The sequence below is a fragment of the Synchiropus splendidus genome, chromosome 9, assembly GCF_027744825.2.
Source record: "Synchiropus splendidus isolate RoL2022-P1 chromosome 9, RoL_Sspl_1.0, whole genome shotgun sequence".
Lineage (NCBI taxonomy): Eukaryota > Metazoa > Chordata > Actinopteri > Syngnathiformes > Callionymidae > Synchiropus > Synchiropus splendidus.
In genome coordinates, this window is record NC_071342.1 from 10,250,007 (window position 1) to 10,264,511 (window position 14,505).

At 42.7% G+C, this 14,505-nt stretch overlaps 2 protein-coding genes across 5 annotated transcripts in view; one reads left to right on the forward strand and one right to left on the reverse strand.

Moving 5' to 3' along the window:
- The first annotated feature begins 24 nt into the window (after nt 1-24).
- On the forward strand, nt 25-956 carry hint1 (histidine triad nucleotide binding protein 1). Its single transcript, XM_053876015.1, has 3 exons — nt 25-184; nt 467-571; nt 642-956. Exons 1-3 carry the CDS (start codon nt 74-76, stop codon nt 804-806), a joined length of 381 nt encoding a protein of 126 aa, XP_053731990.1. The 5' UTR covers nt 25-73; the 3' UTR covers nt 807-956.
- Nucleotides 957-1,359: 403 nt separating this feature from the next.
- The window catches only part of cep170aa (centrosomal protein 170Aa), a 37,932-nt gene continuing 24,786 nt past the window's right edge, over nt 1,360-14,505 (reverse strand). The window contains exons 13-23 of one of the 4 annotated variants that reach the window (XM_053874930.1): nt 13,647-13,739; nt 12,606-12,723; nt 10,150-11,703; nt 9,569-9,616; nt 8,228-8,501; nt 7,969-8,149; nt 4,881-5,048; nt 4,716-4,804; nt 4,005-4,098; nt 3,863-3,914; nt 1,360-3,728 (exon numbers count right to left, since the gene is read on the reverse strand). In XM_053874930.1, the coding sequence (XP_053730905.1) occupies nt 3,400-3,728; nt 3,863-3,914; nt 4,005-4,098; nt 4,716-4,804; nt 4,881-5,048; nt 7,969-8,149; nt 8,228-8,501; nt 9,569-9,616; nt 10,150-11,703; nt 12,606-12,723; nt 13,647-13,739 (3,000 nt within the window). In that variant the 3' untranslated portion in view covers nt 1,360-3,399. Of the gene's footprint in view, nt 3,729-3,862; nt 3,915-4,004; nt 4,099-4,715; nt 4,805-4,880; nt 5,049-7,917; nt 8,150-8,227; nt 8,502-9,568; nt 9,617-10,149; nt 11,707-12,605; nt 12,724-13,646; nt 13,740-14,505 lie in introns of all 4 variants that reach the window. The other 3 variants (XM_053874929.1, XM_053874931.1, XM_053874928.1) reach the window with 3 other exon arrangements.

Below are 14,505 nucleotides of genomic sequence, written 5' to 3' on the forward strand. Positions count from 1 at the left end.
TCCAATCAGCCAATCGGATTTCACGCCTTCCGTTCTGCGTCGCCGCTCCGTGGGGCCGTGACTCTGCAGCAAGATGGCTGACGAAACGGCCCGGGCGCAGGTGGCGCAGCCTGGCGGAGACACCATTTTTGGGAAAATCATCCGGAAAGAGATCCCGGCAGATTTCATCCATGAAGATGACCTCGTAAGCAGCTAAGTAACCCCTGTTGCTGGGGAGGCGCAGCGCTACGTTCAGCTCCACTTCCGCTCTGCAGAAACGTCATTCGTGGCGCTGCAAGGCGTTTTTAAAGTTAATTATTGGTTAAATACAAAACGCATTCATGATTGCAGTCATATGTTTTGCTGCGTTACCATGAAGTTATTTATTTGGAATAATAATTCCTTTTTTTTTTTTAGGAACGCGGGTCACAGAGTTTGATGTCATTCTGGTTTGTGTGACTTAACACGTTGGATCTGCTTGTTTCAGTGTGTAGCCTTCCGCGATGTCTCGCCTCAAGCTCCCACGCACATCCTTGTTGTCCCAAGAAAGCCGGTGGTGGGGCTCTCCAAGGCCGAGGACGGCGATGCTGCCGTAAGTGTGTGTGTGTACTCGATAGTGACCGAGCAGTCTGGAAGTAATTCTGTGTCTCTCTGCTCCACAGTTGTTGGGTCACTTGCTGATCGTAGCCAAGAAGTGCGCTGAGAAGGCCGGGCTGGCTGACGGCTACAGGATCGTCATCAACGACGGTCCAAACGGAGGGCAGTCCGTGTACCATATCCATATCCATGTGCTGGGGGGACGTCAGATGCAGTGGCCTCCTGGTTAACAACTGTCGGTTGAACGTTCAGTCAAGAAGGAATCACTTTCTCTCACCATTATTGTGAACCAAACACAGTTTGTCATGTAAGTCAAACAAAACCGCCAAACAGCGAAAATAAAACTCTGAGCTAAGAAATGTGTTGCTGTGAAAATGTCATTTAATATCAACCAGGGGAAGAGTGTATTGCTGCCAAACTGTTGCAACGCTAGAAAACCCAGTTGAAAACAGTGACAGTCTGAATTCAAACAGAATATAAATTCTGTAAATGTAATACTATTTATTTCAGCGAGGAGAAATGGCTGACCCAGTAAAAAAGTTCAGTTAGGAAAATAGCATACAATCGAATCAGTAAAATAACTCGACTTTCATGACAGATTCACCAGCATTTTGAGGATTCTCATTTGTCAGAATGGGCTTTATTTCGTGCAGGCTCTTCTCCATCTCTCCCCCTTCTGTGTGTCGTCACAGCGCTATACTGCCTCCTGCTGTCCGATCGAACACACTGCACTCGGGATGTAGCTATACTGCAGAAACCTCCGAGTAACACCAGACACGCAGGTCAATGGCTCTGTTTTATTAACAGTAACAAAAGTTGAACAAATACAAAATACATAAAACCTCCACAAAATATCCAACATAAAATAAATAAAATGACTTTTTTTTTTACAATTAATGACAAAACACTGGTCTGATAACACAAAATTAAAAGATAAAAATGTACCAAGGTTTCACAGGTGAGGTTACAAAGGGGGACTTAAAAACATGACCACATTTGGAACTTCAGTCTGTACAAACAGAAGTCAAGAGATGGACGTCATTTCCATCATTTGCACATTTTTCTGGATTAGTATTTTTTTTAAAAAGTGCAAAATAAAACTTCGATTGGCTACATCTTCATTAATCCTTCCATATTGGCTCTTTTAAAGAAGTTTAATATTACGGAACAGAGAGAAAGGGATATATTGACTATCACACAGTCTGGGCAGAACCATGAAGACAAACTGGAGAGAAACTGAATTAGTTTCTCTCTAGATAAGCAGCATTGTCATTGAAAACCCTTCAGCGGAGACAACAACCTGCTACAGTGGGAATAGACTGAATAAACCTGGGACGCTGAATGTGGAAGCATGTTGCTGTCACTTGAGGATGAAATGTTTCTTTTTTTCTGAAGATAAATAGCATCTTAAAAGTTATGACTTTTTTCCAATATGCACAGAAATGAAGGTTCAAGTTAGCTTTGCATACATTAACTGGCACTTCACCAGTTTTCAAACAACTTCACCAAAAGTCAGGAGAAAGGCCTGATCCATTAACATCCAGAGCTTCAGTTACTTCACTAATCTCCTCAAGCGACTGCATTATGCCGTGGTAGATTACAGATTATAAACACAACGTTAGGCAACAACGTCTGTCAAGCAGGTTGGAACCCAAACACTGACCAGAGACGAATCCCAGGCTGTGTTCTTTTAAACCATAAAATTGAAAAGTGAAGATGGAGAATCCTCCACGGTGCTGTTGTCGCCAGTGACTATAAAACTCACAGGACACTTGTGTGGATTAAGCAGCAGAACTATAACAATGGTAAGGCCAATTAAATCTTTGCTTAGCTTCATCATCACTACTACTGTCACTAGCCTGATCACAAAGTAACCCTGTCTGCCCTCCAGTCAAAAAGCACCAGCTCTGCACCAAGTGTCGAGTGGATGGCAGAGCTCATCACTACTGTAGATACAATCGTTTTTCTTAGCGTGGCGACTATGGGAGACCTGAACCTGGAGCAGACAGATGAAGCTGGTGCACTCCAGAGTAGCAGGAGATGAAAGACAGGAAGAAGTGGAGTAAATGCAGATAAATATGTTTTGACTTAAGAAAAAACAATTGAGTTTGGCATCCATCCATATGAGCTGAGGACAAAAAGTAGTGACACCAAGCACTCACAACTAAATGTGAAGAAGAAAATCAATATGAGTGGAGAACAAAACAGCAGAGGGAGAAGAAGAGTTCCAGTTAAATTCATCAACAGACGCACTACTGTTAATAAACTTTGGTAAGTACTTTGAAGCGTCTGAGGGGTTAACTGCTAGAAAATTAGGAATTAAAAACACAGTTCTGTACAGGCTACTGAAGCGACAAACACAGGGGAAACATGACATGAGGCACGGAAGATTGGCTGAATGGACGGAGAGTTCAAGTCATGGATAGAGTGTAACTGCAATTCTGGTGTCTTTCAAATAGCTGCGTCTGAATCGTTGCGTATTTAAGGCTGAAAGTACTTAGAACAATTGCAAAGGACTTATTGCAGTCAAGTTCTTGGTGCGGTCCTTCATTCCGTTTCTTGGTAAATCTAGAAGAGCGTGGGGATTTGTTCGACAGCCACGTTTTTAAGGCCTTAAATGTCCTTGGTGGGTCCAGACACATGGAGAAGACTGTACACGGATCCAGACTGTCCAGAAACCAAAGTTGAAACGCAGAAGTCTCAGTATCATTCATGGGTCGATTTCCATGTGAGGGGATGACAGTCAGAGTAAGGATCGGCTGAAGAGCGTCATGCCCTTACTCATTGTTCTGGAGTGGTTTTAAAGCAGATCAGTCAGCGCCGCTATTTCTGTGCGATGGCTTCCTCGCCACTCGGCCGCATGCGATTAAATGTGAACCCGCCGACTCCTGGCAGACCAAGACCCACGCCCATGTCCCGTGTAGTGTCGAGCACGCCGGAGGTCGAAGACTGACCCCTGGAGGTGGTTGAAGATGCTGCCGGTGCAGAGATGATCTCAGGAAGAACCTCTTTAGATGGTTGCTTAGAGACCTGGCTGGTGGTGGATGACATCAGCATGGTGCTGTCAGGTCTTGTGGGAGTGGTGGGGCTTGTCAGGCCAAGACTGGCCAATGCATCGAGGGTCCCGTCAGGGTCCACCATCACATTGATCACTGTGAGGGATGGGATAAAGCGCATGTGACTTGAGACAATAACCTTATAAAGGTATAACAACTACTTCATTTAATACTAGATAAAACAACTAACACACAACCATGCAGTGAGGATCATGATGTAGGAAGTTTACCTTGAAGCTGCTTCTCCACTCGCTTCAATTCCAGCAAGATTGATGAGATCTCCTGCGAGAAGAAAATCAATATTCAGAAAACTTCAAATTAAAAACATTAAATATATGAAAAGAAAATTATGAAATGATTATTTATCAATACCTTGTTAGAGGTTTTCAAGAGGGGGATGTCAGTCTCTGGTTTCAACTTGTTCTCAATTTCATCCCAGTTTCTTTCTTTATCTTTAAATAAAATTCTGGAGAAAAAAAAAGGGAGAAGATGTATCACTCTATGGAAACTTCCACTGCACCTGCTGCACCTAGAATTCAGCAGCCACAACACTCTTAAAATTGATAAATTATCTTTTAGTGTTAGATCCATAAAATCTTAAAAATAAAGTACGAATAAAAAGCATTTTTTTTTGCAAGAAAATTGGCAAAAAATTAAATTCATAGATAATAGGGACTGATGATATTTATTAATAAGGAAGCATTACTTAGTATTATGCAGTATCTGCATATACCCAAGATATTAATAAGAATATTATCATTATTTTAGGTAATAAAAGGGCAGTTAGCGATGTGAGAAAAGAATTGATTTTTAAACAGAATAAAAAGTGATTTTACATGTAACAAACCCCTATCATTAATGTATTTTAAAATATATTATTTTTCATTTGAAAGTTGATATGTGGCTTGTTTTCCTTTGATCAAAATTCAATTTTTTAATGGGTTTGCTAAAACAATATTAGTGATTGTGATTTGTGATTGTGTCAGTCCTAAATAACTGATGCATGTATAAACGTAATTCACCTTTTACAGTAATATTATATAGTATTAGTGGCTAGCTCAAAGACAGGAAAAGTTGAATCACCTGATCTTCCCAGCGGTTTTGTCAGCCGAGTGTCTGATCTTGGTGGACAACTGGGACACTGAGTTGAGCAGGAGACTGTCCAGAATTGCCTAGAGATCAAATTCAAAAACTGACTGGATGTCCCCACATGAAAACTACACTATTAAATTGTGGTAGTCCACTCACATCTTCTCTGTTCCAGGTGCGTCTCCTGAGAGCCCGAGACTCCGAGGTGCTGGGGGCGTGAGGCCGCAGCTCCACAGGCTTGCCGTTGATCTCTGGTGGTTTGTTGGTTGAAATCACAGGAGGAACCTTCCTGAAGTTGATGCTCTCATCGAACACACGGTCCACCAGCTGCATGGGGAAAATGGAGTCACAATTTTAATAAAGAGAAAGTACATTTCAATACTGTAAAGTTTATTTTTGCAAAGTGAGGAGTGAATTTTCTGAAGATGGAGATGACACTGGAGTTTAATGAGATGTGCAGCTACAAAATAAAATCTAAGGAATATACTGTAAAGTGGAGTTCAATTTTTTTCTCACTCACGATGTTAGTGTTAACCAACTAGGCATTACAAACATTACAAAGCAAGAAGAATATGGAGACCATTTCAGTCATTATTAGTATTCATCCAGGAAACAATCAGATCAAATACATGAAGTTTCTGTGACGTAGGCACATCAGGATCTGGAAGGTTAGCGATGACCTTCATTGAGTGTCAACTGCTTGCCGGCGCTCTACTGTAGGTGTAACGGTCCCATCATTTCAATCTACCCTCTCCCGATATGATCTTCAGACATTCAGGAGTCAGAAAGCAAACGTAATGATCCGCTTAGTGGTCTCTCGTGTCCTATTACAAGCCATTGCCACGATGAAGCCACGCTGCTCTGACAGAGGATAGACCTTCTGGCTGTATTCCATCTGCAGGTATGTCTTCTTCTCACCGTTGGTCAGCTTAAATGACCATTATTGAAGAGAGGAATTGAACTGGAATGTGAAATAGGAACTTTGCCCTCTGGCTCAGCTCTTCTTTCTGGTCCAGTTCTGTGTTTACATTGGTGCCTTCCAATTCAGCAGAGAAGTCAGCACCAGCAGTTGGATTTCAATTGGGACCAAACGGACGCGCCACACTGATGTGAAGTTTTGAAGGACTGACAGGACCAACTATCTAATACTAACATGAATAAAGTCGTAACCAACAGTATAGTCTCAGCACAGATGCACATGGCAAAAAAGTCAGCATTTAAGTAAGTTAGTACTGAGCCACCACCAATTTCCTAAATATGTTCCACTGATAAGTTCAGTGGAAAAGTTGAAAAAAAAATCAAACACTTTGTTTCACTTGAACTTTTATTTAACATTCGGGTTGGTAAACTGAGTTTCTTCAGTGCTCACGTGCTGGAGGAAGGCAAACATGACAGACAATAAATCATACTCATCAACAGTGTTATTGAGTCAGGACGCCTTTAAGCTCACGTGAAAATACTTCAGTTGCATGAATCACAAATCACTATTGAGAGCCGGCTATTGGCAAACCTTCGTTCAGGTAATGAAGACGTATTGGTGTGGAAGGAAGTAGTTTACTGACTCATCGTAAAGTGTGATATTTTTCCCAAGATTCAATATTGTGTTTTTGCCATTTATTAAAGCAAGTCCACAATACATTAATAGGTGATTTGGGTTTGAAAAATGAATCGTTTTCTTTATTAACTAAGTATTTTGAAGCTTTGCTTGAATCGGTTCACCAGCGTCAGTTGTGGCTGTTTTGTTTCCACTGCCTGGCTGAGAAAATTCAGGGTTTGGGTCCCACGACATCATGAACCCAAAGACACAGAATGACCAGGTAATTACACCAATGGTTTTTATCTCCCAAAGTCTTCTGACTCAAGGAGTGAAGCATCGTTTTCACACTGAGTCCAGACCTGTCTGATCCTCAATGAGAATCTTATGGAAGCGGTCACACTCCATCATCGGTAAACCATCTTGCTGAGAACTGAATCCAGCACTGAAAATGAATGTTGGGACACTACAGTAATCCAAATATATTGGAGCGTGTGACCTCTTCTAATCTTGGCCTGGCAGTGTACATATGCATACCATATGTTGCCAAAATAATTCATTTTTATACACCAATAAAGCCTTTTAGTCAGGCACTGTTGAGAGAAAAGTGACCAGGATAAGTGCTCCTAAAAGAAAGAGGAGGATGAAGGCCCGTTTGTTGTGGCTGCCACGACCACAGACCTGCAAGATCGAAGAAAGTCCAGTGAAATAAGTTCAATTAAAGATATCAATGGTACAAAGAAACACACAGACAAGTGTACCAGCATATAGCCACAGGTTCATAGAAGCAACTTCTGAGTACAAACAATGACAGAAGATGGATTGCTCTTACCTTCTCCCCGCCACAAAGATAGTACGACCCCGATAAAGCCGCTCCTTGTTCCGTTGCAAGTCTCAGTGTTATCCCGCCTTTCGTAAACGTGAGGTAGACTGACAGCTGTCCAGCTGCAAGTGATTTGACTCTACATGTAGCGCATAGTTTCCCGAGATAACGTTTAAATGATTCTTCCATCAGCGGTTTCAGACTGCCACATAAATGGGCCGGTGTGGGTGCAGGTTTTGGTTCCAACCGAGCCCACAGTTTGACCAATCAGTTGAAGTTTGTGATCAGTTAACTGTCATGTTGGTGCTGCTTATTTGGCTGGAACCAACACCTGCACCCACGTCAGCCCTTTTGGGGAGCAGTGTCCTATGTGGTAACGTCACGCTGTTGTGCCCGGATGTGATTTTCTAGAGACACCAAAATGTCACAAACATGAGGTCCAGCTATGCTTCAAGACAGTTGATCTAAAACTGAATCTGCCATCCCTGTTAAGACTCTTTATAGAAATGCAAAAGCATTAATGGTCAGAAACCTAAGCAAATAGTTACTGTAAAATATCTACTAGATACTGAAAAACACCCATACCTAAATCAATTATTAGTCTCTACAGAATAAAGAATTTAAGACATTAAAATAATGACAATGAATCTGGTTTGAATACATATAAGCAATGTGGCCATGGTTTCATTTCAAATTGAAACTGTTTTTTTCGATCCCTAATGACTGAGAGCGCCTCCGTGGAAATAATTTAACAAATGAAATGAGTGCCTCATGAAATGAAGACCTGCAACTTAAGGTGAAAAAAGCATCATGTGAAGAAGAAGAAAAACCACTGGCACCTTTTTCATGCTCTGCTGTATCTCCGGCTGGGTGGGCAGTGCAGGTCCTACCTCTTCACGCGTGTCGATGGCTGATCCCGGGGTGGTGGCGGCGGTGCTGACTGTCGTACTGGGAGCGCCCCCCGATGAGCTGACCGAGTCGATCTCACCAGCGACGTCGTGGATCTCCCGCGCCAAGATGGCCAGGTCCTTAGCCAAGTCCTGGCTGATCCTGCGCACACAGGGGAATAACCTGTTAACCACCAGACAGATTCTTTAGAATGCAGGAAAAAACATGCACAAGCAGATCTTGATTGACGGTGAGACATACCTAGCTATCTCCTCGCTGTGAGCCGTCCAGTCTCTGATGTACTCGTCTTGCTCCTTCATGCGGTTTTTCATTCCAACTCCACCCGGAGCGGTCACCAAGGCAGAGCCAGGACTCGCACCGGTTCCTGGTCTGGAGCCACGGTGTGGGACCAGGTGATGAGGCCGTACGTGAGAACGTGTGCCTTGCTTCGGAGAGTTTCGGTTGGAGCTGAACTCTTCTTCTGAGGTAGAGCCGTACTCCGGGGGAACACGGCGCCACCTACTGCTGCTGGACACTGTGGAGGCAGTGAGACATTTTTAGAACCAGCCTGAGTTTAAACACAACGGTTATCAGGAAACATGATAAAGCATCCAGCCAAACAAGCAGCTCAAAGATACGTTACAGAACATTTTTAAAACTCCAGAAGTTTAGTTTCTTCTGGTACTCCATAATCAACCATGACACGAGCGTTGCTAAAGCTGTTAAGCCAAAGCCTGGCAACATAAAAGTTAGTTAATAGAACTAATAAAAATGTCAGCTAATTTGCACAATAATGTAAAGTTCAGTCTCACAGTTCAACTAGGAATACACAGGTTAATGCAGAGTGGGTTCTCACAACAGCGATTGAAAGGAGCTTAAAATCTCACTTTTTATTTTAACTCTTTGCCTACAAATGTATTTTTTCAAGGTAATCGTCTGCTTATCTCTTTTTTTCTGAACTACGAAATGCTAACCCGTTAGCCTTTTATTACCAAAAACCCATTAAACAAAATAAACAGCTACAAAATATGTTCTAGCTCAATACAATACAAAAAGTATTTCTTTTCATTTTGGCTTAAAAATGTTTTAGCATGCACAGTGCAACTTTTATTCACTGATTTACATCACCACAGTTAAATAACATATATTATCATATCAAAACTAAATGAAAAATAAATAATATAAATAACATAAAACCATGTCATTCGGACAGAGATGTTTAGTTACCAAATAAAAACGAAGGAACAATGTTAGTGTTATAACCACAAACAGCCACTAGGTGGACCTCTATTTGCTCTCTACATGAGAAAGACAAGTAGAGCATCTCGGGATTCATCACAGCTGCAGCCGGGAGGGTTTAAGAAGGGAGGCATCACAGAAGCATCATGTCAGAGCTGGGTCAACACAAAATCAATTCTCACACTCTTAAATGTTCTAAGAATGAGGCAATCATTTGCCTCCTCCGAAGTGAAGTGGATGTCTAATATGTAAAAAGCTTGTTGTATATGAAGACATATGAAGCTGTATATATGTCTGCTTCTCTGAACCAGGTCTGACAATCACATGGGTGGGGCGCAGTAGTCCACAGTTTCAGCACCGTACCCAAAATCTCCTCCTCTGCATCGGCCCCAGGATCGAGTCGGGGGCTCTCTGCATGACCAACATCGGCACAAATTGGCAACAGGACGTAAGTGAAACACATTACAAATTGCACCACAAAACAATACTTTATGATGTTTTAGTTTACTGCTAGACGGACCTGGTATCTCAATAGAAAGATTGATATGAACTTGAACTAACAAAAAAATACAAATCATGGTGTGACATGGTTATAAACAAATGATAATGATAAAAATGCTTATATTCATCATGAATATAATTTCATGGAAGTGAGACCAAAGAGTTGCTAAAAAATAGTAATTAAACATGTAATTTATGTTTTACTGTTATTATTTGATGCTTGTTTAAATATTAAACTGCAGTTACTTGTGCTGAATATTACTGTACAACTTCAGGAACATATACGACACAATTTACTATTAAATGAAAGTAATTTCAAAGGAGTAGTATGTTGATTCAAATGACAATGCTTGCATCTTTTAGCTTCAGAAGCGTGCCCTTTTGTTTCTGTATTTTTCATTGTGTCAGGGCAGCATACGGACTAGTGCAGTGTATTTTCTCACCTGTGGGTGAGCAGTATCCAGCTGAAGTGGTCTTTGTTTTGGTCTCGTTCAGCTTGGAAACACTGCTGGCCCTCATCCTGGGAGTCAGCCTGTTGTCCGTGGGCGTGGACGACCGCAGGCCCAGCCGTAGCGCAGTCTCTGCCGATATCCTGGACGACGCCGTGGAGCTCCGGGTGACCGTGCACTCCGAGTCGCTGCGTGCGGAGATGGAGCCGACGCGGGTTCTGCGAGGCTGTGCCAGCATGTCAAGGCGAGACAGACCCTTCCGCCCTGACGGTGGTTTGGATGTGGAGCTGGTGGTGGACACCTCAGAGGCAACAGAGACTCTGTCTGCATCGGCAAGGTCAGTGTCAGAGGTCTCCCCTAATCGGGCTCGGCGCAAAAGTGAGGCTCTGGTGGGTCGTGGTTGAGGCAGCGGGGACTGCTTGTTCAGGGAAGAGGTGGTGGCGGCCTGGAGGGTGCGGCTGGTTTTGGAGGAAGCGCTGGTGGATGTCTTTGTAACCCTGCTGTCGTGCCTTCCATAAACCAGATCATCTGTGTGCCGCCCGTTTGAAGTGGGTCCTAAAGACACTCCTGGTCCAGAGTAAGTCTCCTGGTCTGACGAGAGGATGTCAGAAATGGGGAAAGAAGTCTGGTCGTCATCTGTGAGGTCAAGGGAAGGCTGACGCGCTCTTGAGGCTGGCAATGGCTGCACAGAACGGCGTGCATCAGTCCGGCCCAGTGGCTCCATGGTTTTGGTTTTGGTCTTCTTCTCCAGGCGTTCACGTGCGCTGGTACTAGTGACACTGGTCTTTGAAGCCGTGCTCATATTGCTCTTCTCCCGATGCATGCTGCTGAGGGAACGCCGTTTCTGGATCCCACCAGCAGCCGCCTTTCGCTCTGCATCTCCTGCCACGTGACTGGCCGTGCTGGCCGTGTCCACGTCGGACTCAGGAGAGATGGAGTCCGTCCGGGGGGGAAGAATGTACGCAGAACTCTGACTGTTGAGGCCACTTTTGCTGCTTTTCTGCTCCAGCTTGTTTTCATCTCTCAGCTTGGCCTCCAAGAATGCCATGACTGCCTCAGTGTCCTTCAGGAGTGTTGCAGTGTCCATGCTCCCCACAGAGTCACTCCGTTCACGTGTGCTGCCTCTATTGATGCGGGGGATGAGCTCCGCAGGGACATTAGCACTGGGCTTCTCAATAGTAAAGCTGCCCTGTCGTACCAGAGCCCTCCCAGACTTCTCACCTCCTTCACCTGTCTCTTTTCTTTCCTCAGACCTCTTCCTCCTCTCACTGCTCCGAAGTGGTGTTTTAGAAGGAGAGGAGAAGCTTTGCTTTCGAGTGCTGGTCATCTCGCTGTCTTGAGTTCGGTTCGGGGACTCTCCGTCACCCTTGTTCTCTTTTTCCTGGGGTTCAGTGTCCTGCTTTTCTCCGATCTCAGAGCGCAGAGGTTTGGGGCCGGATTTGGAGCGGGAGTCGTCCACGGGGAGCTGCGGCAGTGTCCTACGTTTGCGGTCAGTCAGACTAGTCAAGGATTCACCTCTGCTGAGGGACACACCGGACTCCAATACATCTACTGAGAAGAAGAGAACAAATATTCAGCCAATATATCAAGACACAAACACATTTAACTGTACATGAAGTTTATTAAAAATGATAGGACTAGATTGCAAAAAAATATTGCTTATGACTGTGCTATTTGAAGCAGTTAAAAAGGTCCTAAACTCTGGCCTCTGCTTTATTTTGAAAGTCACAAAGGCTAGAAATGATGCGTGTTGGAGTCACAAACATACGATTGGAATTTCATATCAGGCCATTGTTGAGTTCATTTGGTGATCTCTCTGTCCACACTTTCTACACTTCTAATTTTTCACACCTAACATCATCTTTATTTTAAAATACATTTTAAATAACTTATTAGCTCTGGTTGTAAAATAATATCTACCAAAAAAGTGCATCATATATGAAGCATCTTTCAGAGCAGAACACTAAAACAGGTCAGATTCGTGTGGACCAGATCTATGCTATTAAATCAAGTGACAGAATAAGATCGACAGGCTTTTTATGGCCTTAAAAAACACTTGAGTTCGAAATACGATGCATTGCAGCTTTATAAATGTAACAGTTTGAACTCATTGCGTGAAACAGCTTTGAATGCTTTGACTCTCTGAACACCACAGAAAGTGAAGTAAAAGCAAAAAAAAGACATTTGTTGGTGCTTTTCGACTTGCTTATCTTTTTAAAGCTGTTATGTTGAACTTTTTTTTGCTTCAGAGTCATTTAATTTACCTCATCAGAATGACCTCAGCTACAATACATACAAAACAGGATGAAGAAGTCAGTCTTTGGTTTTGCTTCTATACTATACTCAGTGCACAGCAGTCATCCACTCCTTTCGCAGACGAAAGGAGTGGATTGAAGCAGCATTTGAAAGCAGATCCTGGCAAGTTAAAAGAGCAAAGTGGGTTAATGTACCTCTCTCTTTGTGTAGGAAGGCAGCTGTCTCTGCTCCGGAGCCTTCTGGATCTGTCCTGGTGTGACTGGCAGCCTGACTCGCCCACTGAGAGACCCAGTTCGAGTCACCAGGATGACCCTGAGTGAGCAACAAAGTATTAGTTTTAACATGAATTACTGGCATAAATTAAACAGACACAGCATCAGCACATTTGCATCCATAAGGCAGACACAGCATTGGACCTGAACAAACTTTGCTCAGAAGGCAATTTAACTTTGATTCAACAGCAGCATGGCAGTGAGTGTGATCTCCGTTATGTGAAGTTCCCCTCAGGGCAGAATGTCTAGGCCTTCATGATCTAGGTCAGTCTCTACTATCACTCTCTTGTGGACAGACAAGGGGAGTTGTCGCTAAAGTCATGCAAGCCACTGTGACTCACATTACTAGACTCAACCATGAATTTCCCTCCACCTCTCTCACACTATTGTATTACACCCAACTGGAGAGAGAAGGGGAACCCCAAATTCTAACAATGTCAAGAGTCATCAAATCAATCTAAATTAAGAGGCTTGTCATATAAGGCCTGAAGTCAAAACAAAAAGAATTTTTTTTTATTAAATTATATGTTCAGGTGCGGCATAACATACACAGTAGAAGAAAATCATGATTCAGCTATTTTGTTTTAAACATTACTTTTAAGAAATGACAAAATAGTGAAAACAAATAGAGGAACATTATTGAAAGTAAAAGTAAAACTACCTAACCATACAATATTATAAGGAAAAAGCAAGGGTGGTTAAAATGTTCAGCATACAGCACTGACACAAAAACAAACATGAAATCCTGACAATGAAACAGATAATTAGCAAGACCAAATTGAAATATTATAGCATGAAAAAAATTCAAATAATAACCATAAAATAACTTTTTAATCATAGAAGAAAAATACATTTGGTCCAAAGTACAAAGAAACATTACAAAAGTCTTAATGCATCTAAAGTTCCCAACTTTTTATATGTCAAAACAACAACAATAACAAGGGTCTTCAAACTCCGGTTTACCTCTTCTCCACCTTCGTCCTTGTCCTTCGTCTTCCCTGCTCGAGCTCGGTCAGTCAGAACAGACGAGTCCTGGTTCGGTTGTACTCCAAACACCTGCACACAGGAAAAATAACACCAAACATTTTCATTTCAAATGTAAACTACGATGCAGCAATGTGGTTCTAATGGTTCTGTGCTAGTGCATGATGGTGATCATTCGCCCGTGCACACATTTTACATGAGCGCACGAGACTGCGTGGCAATTATGTCTCGGCTAATTACACCTATTAACATAACAACACTTCCAGCATGGCCTGTGATGTGTTCAGGCGAACACATATACGACCCACTATTGTGCCGCTAGTGCCTCATCGGCAATGACACCCTGGCATAGTAATTTCCTGTGAAAGTAGCAACAGAAAATCACAGTGTAACACATCCGTCCTGCTCATGGGTCTCACCACTGCTTCTGCAGTGTGTGCTTTAGCCAAATTGATAATGTAAAACAGGCTTTCCCCACAGCAGAGTTACAAATGTTTCACCCACTCTACCTCTAAAGTCAGTGTGTCAAAGTGGTTTTAAAGTTTTCTTTTAGTCTTCAAGCAAGAGCGCAAACATACAACACTACATTCTTGGCAACAAGGTTGATTAAAATTACACTTATGTTTGTAACAGAAAAACATTTTAAAATACAGAGTAAAAATGCCTGATAAAATTACAACACAACACCCCACGTCTTTCAGTTGAAGTTCCAGTATCTCTGAAGAGCAGCTTAGTACAGATGCTACAGGACATTGAGTTGAGATTGGGTTCTACAGAAGTCAAATCCTTTGGGCTCAGCAGTCGTCGACTAAACTTTCTCTGGTAGCTCTAAGATTAA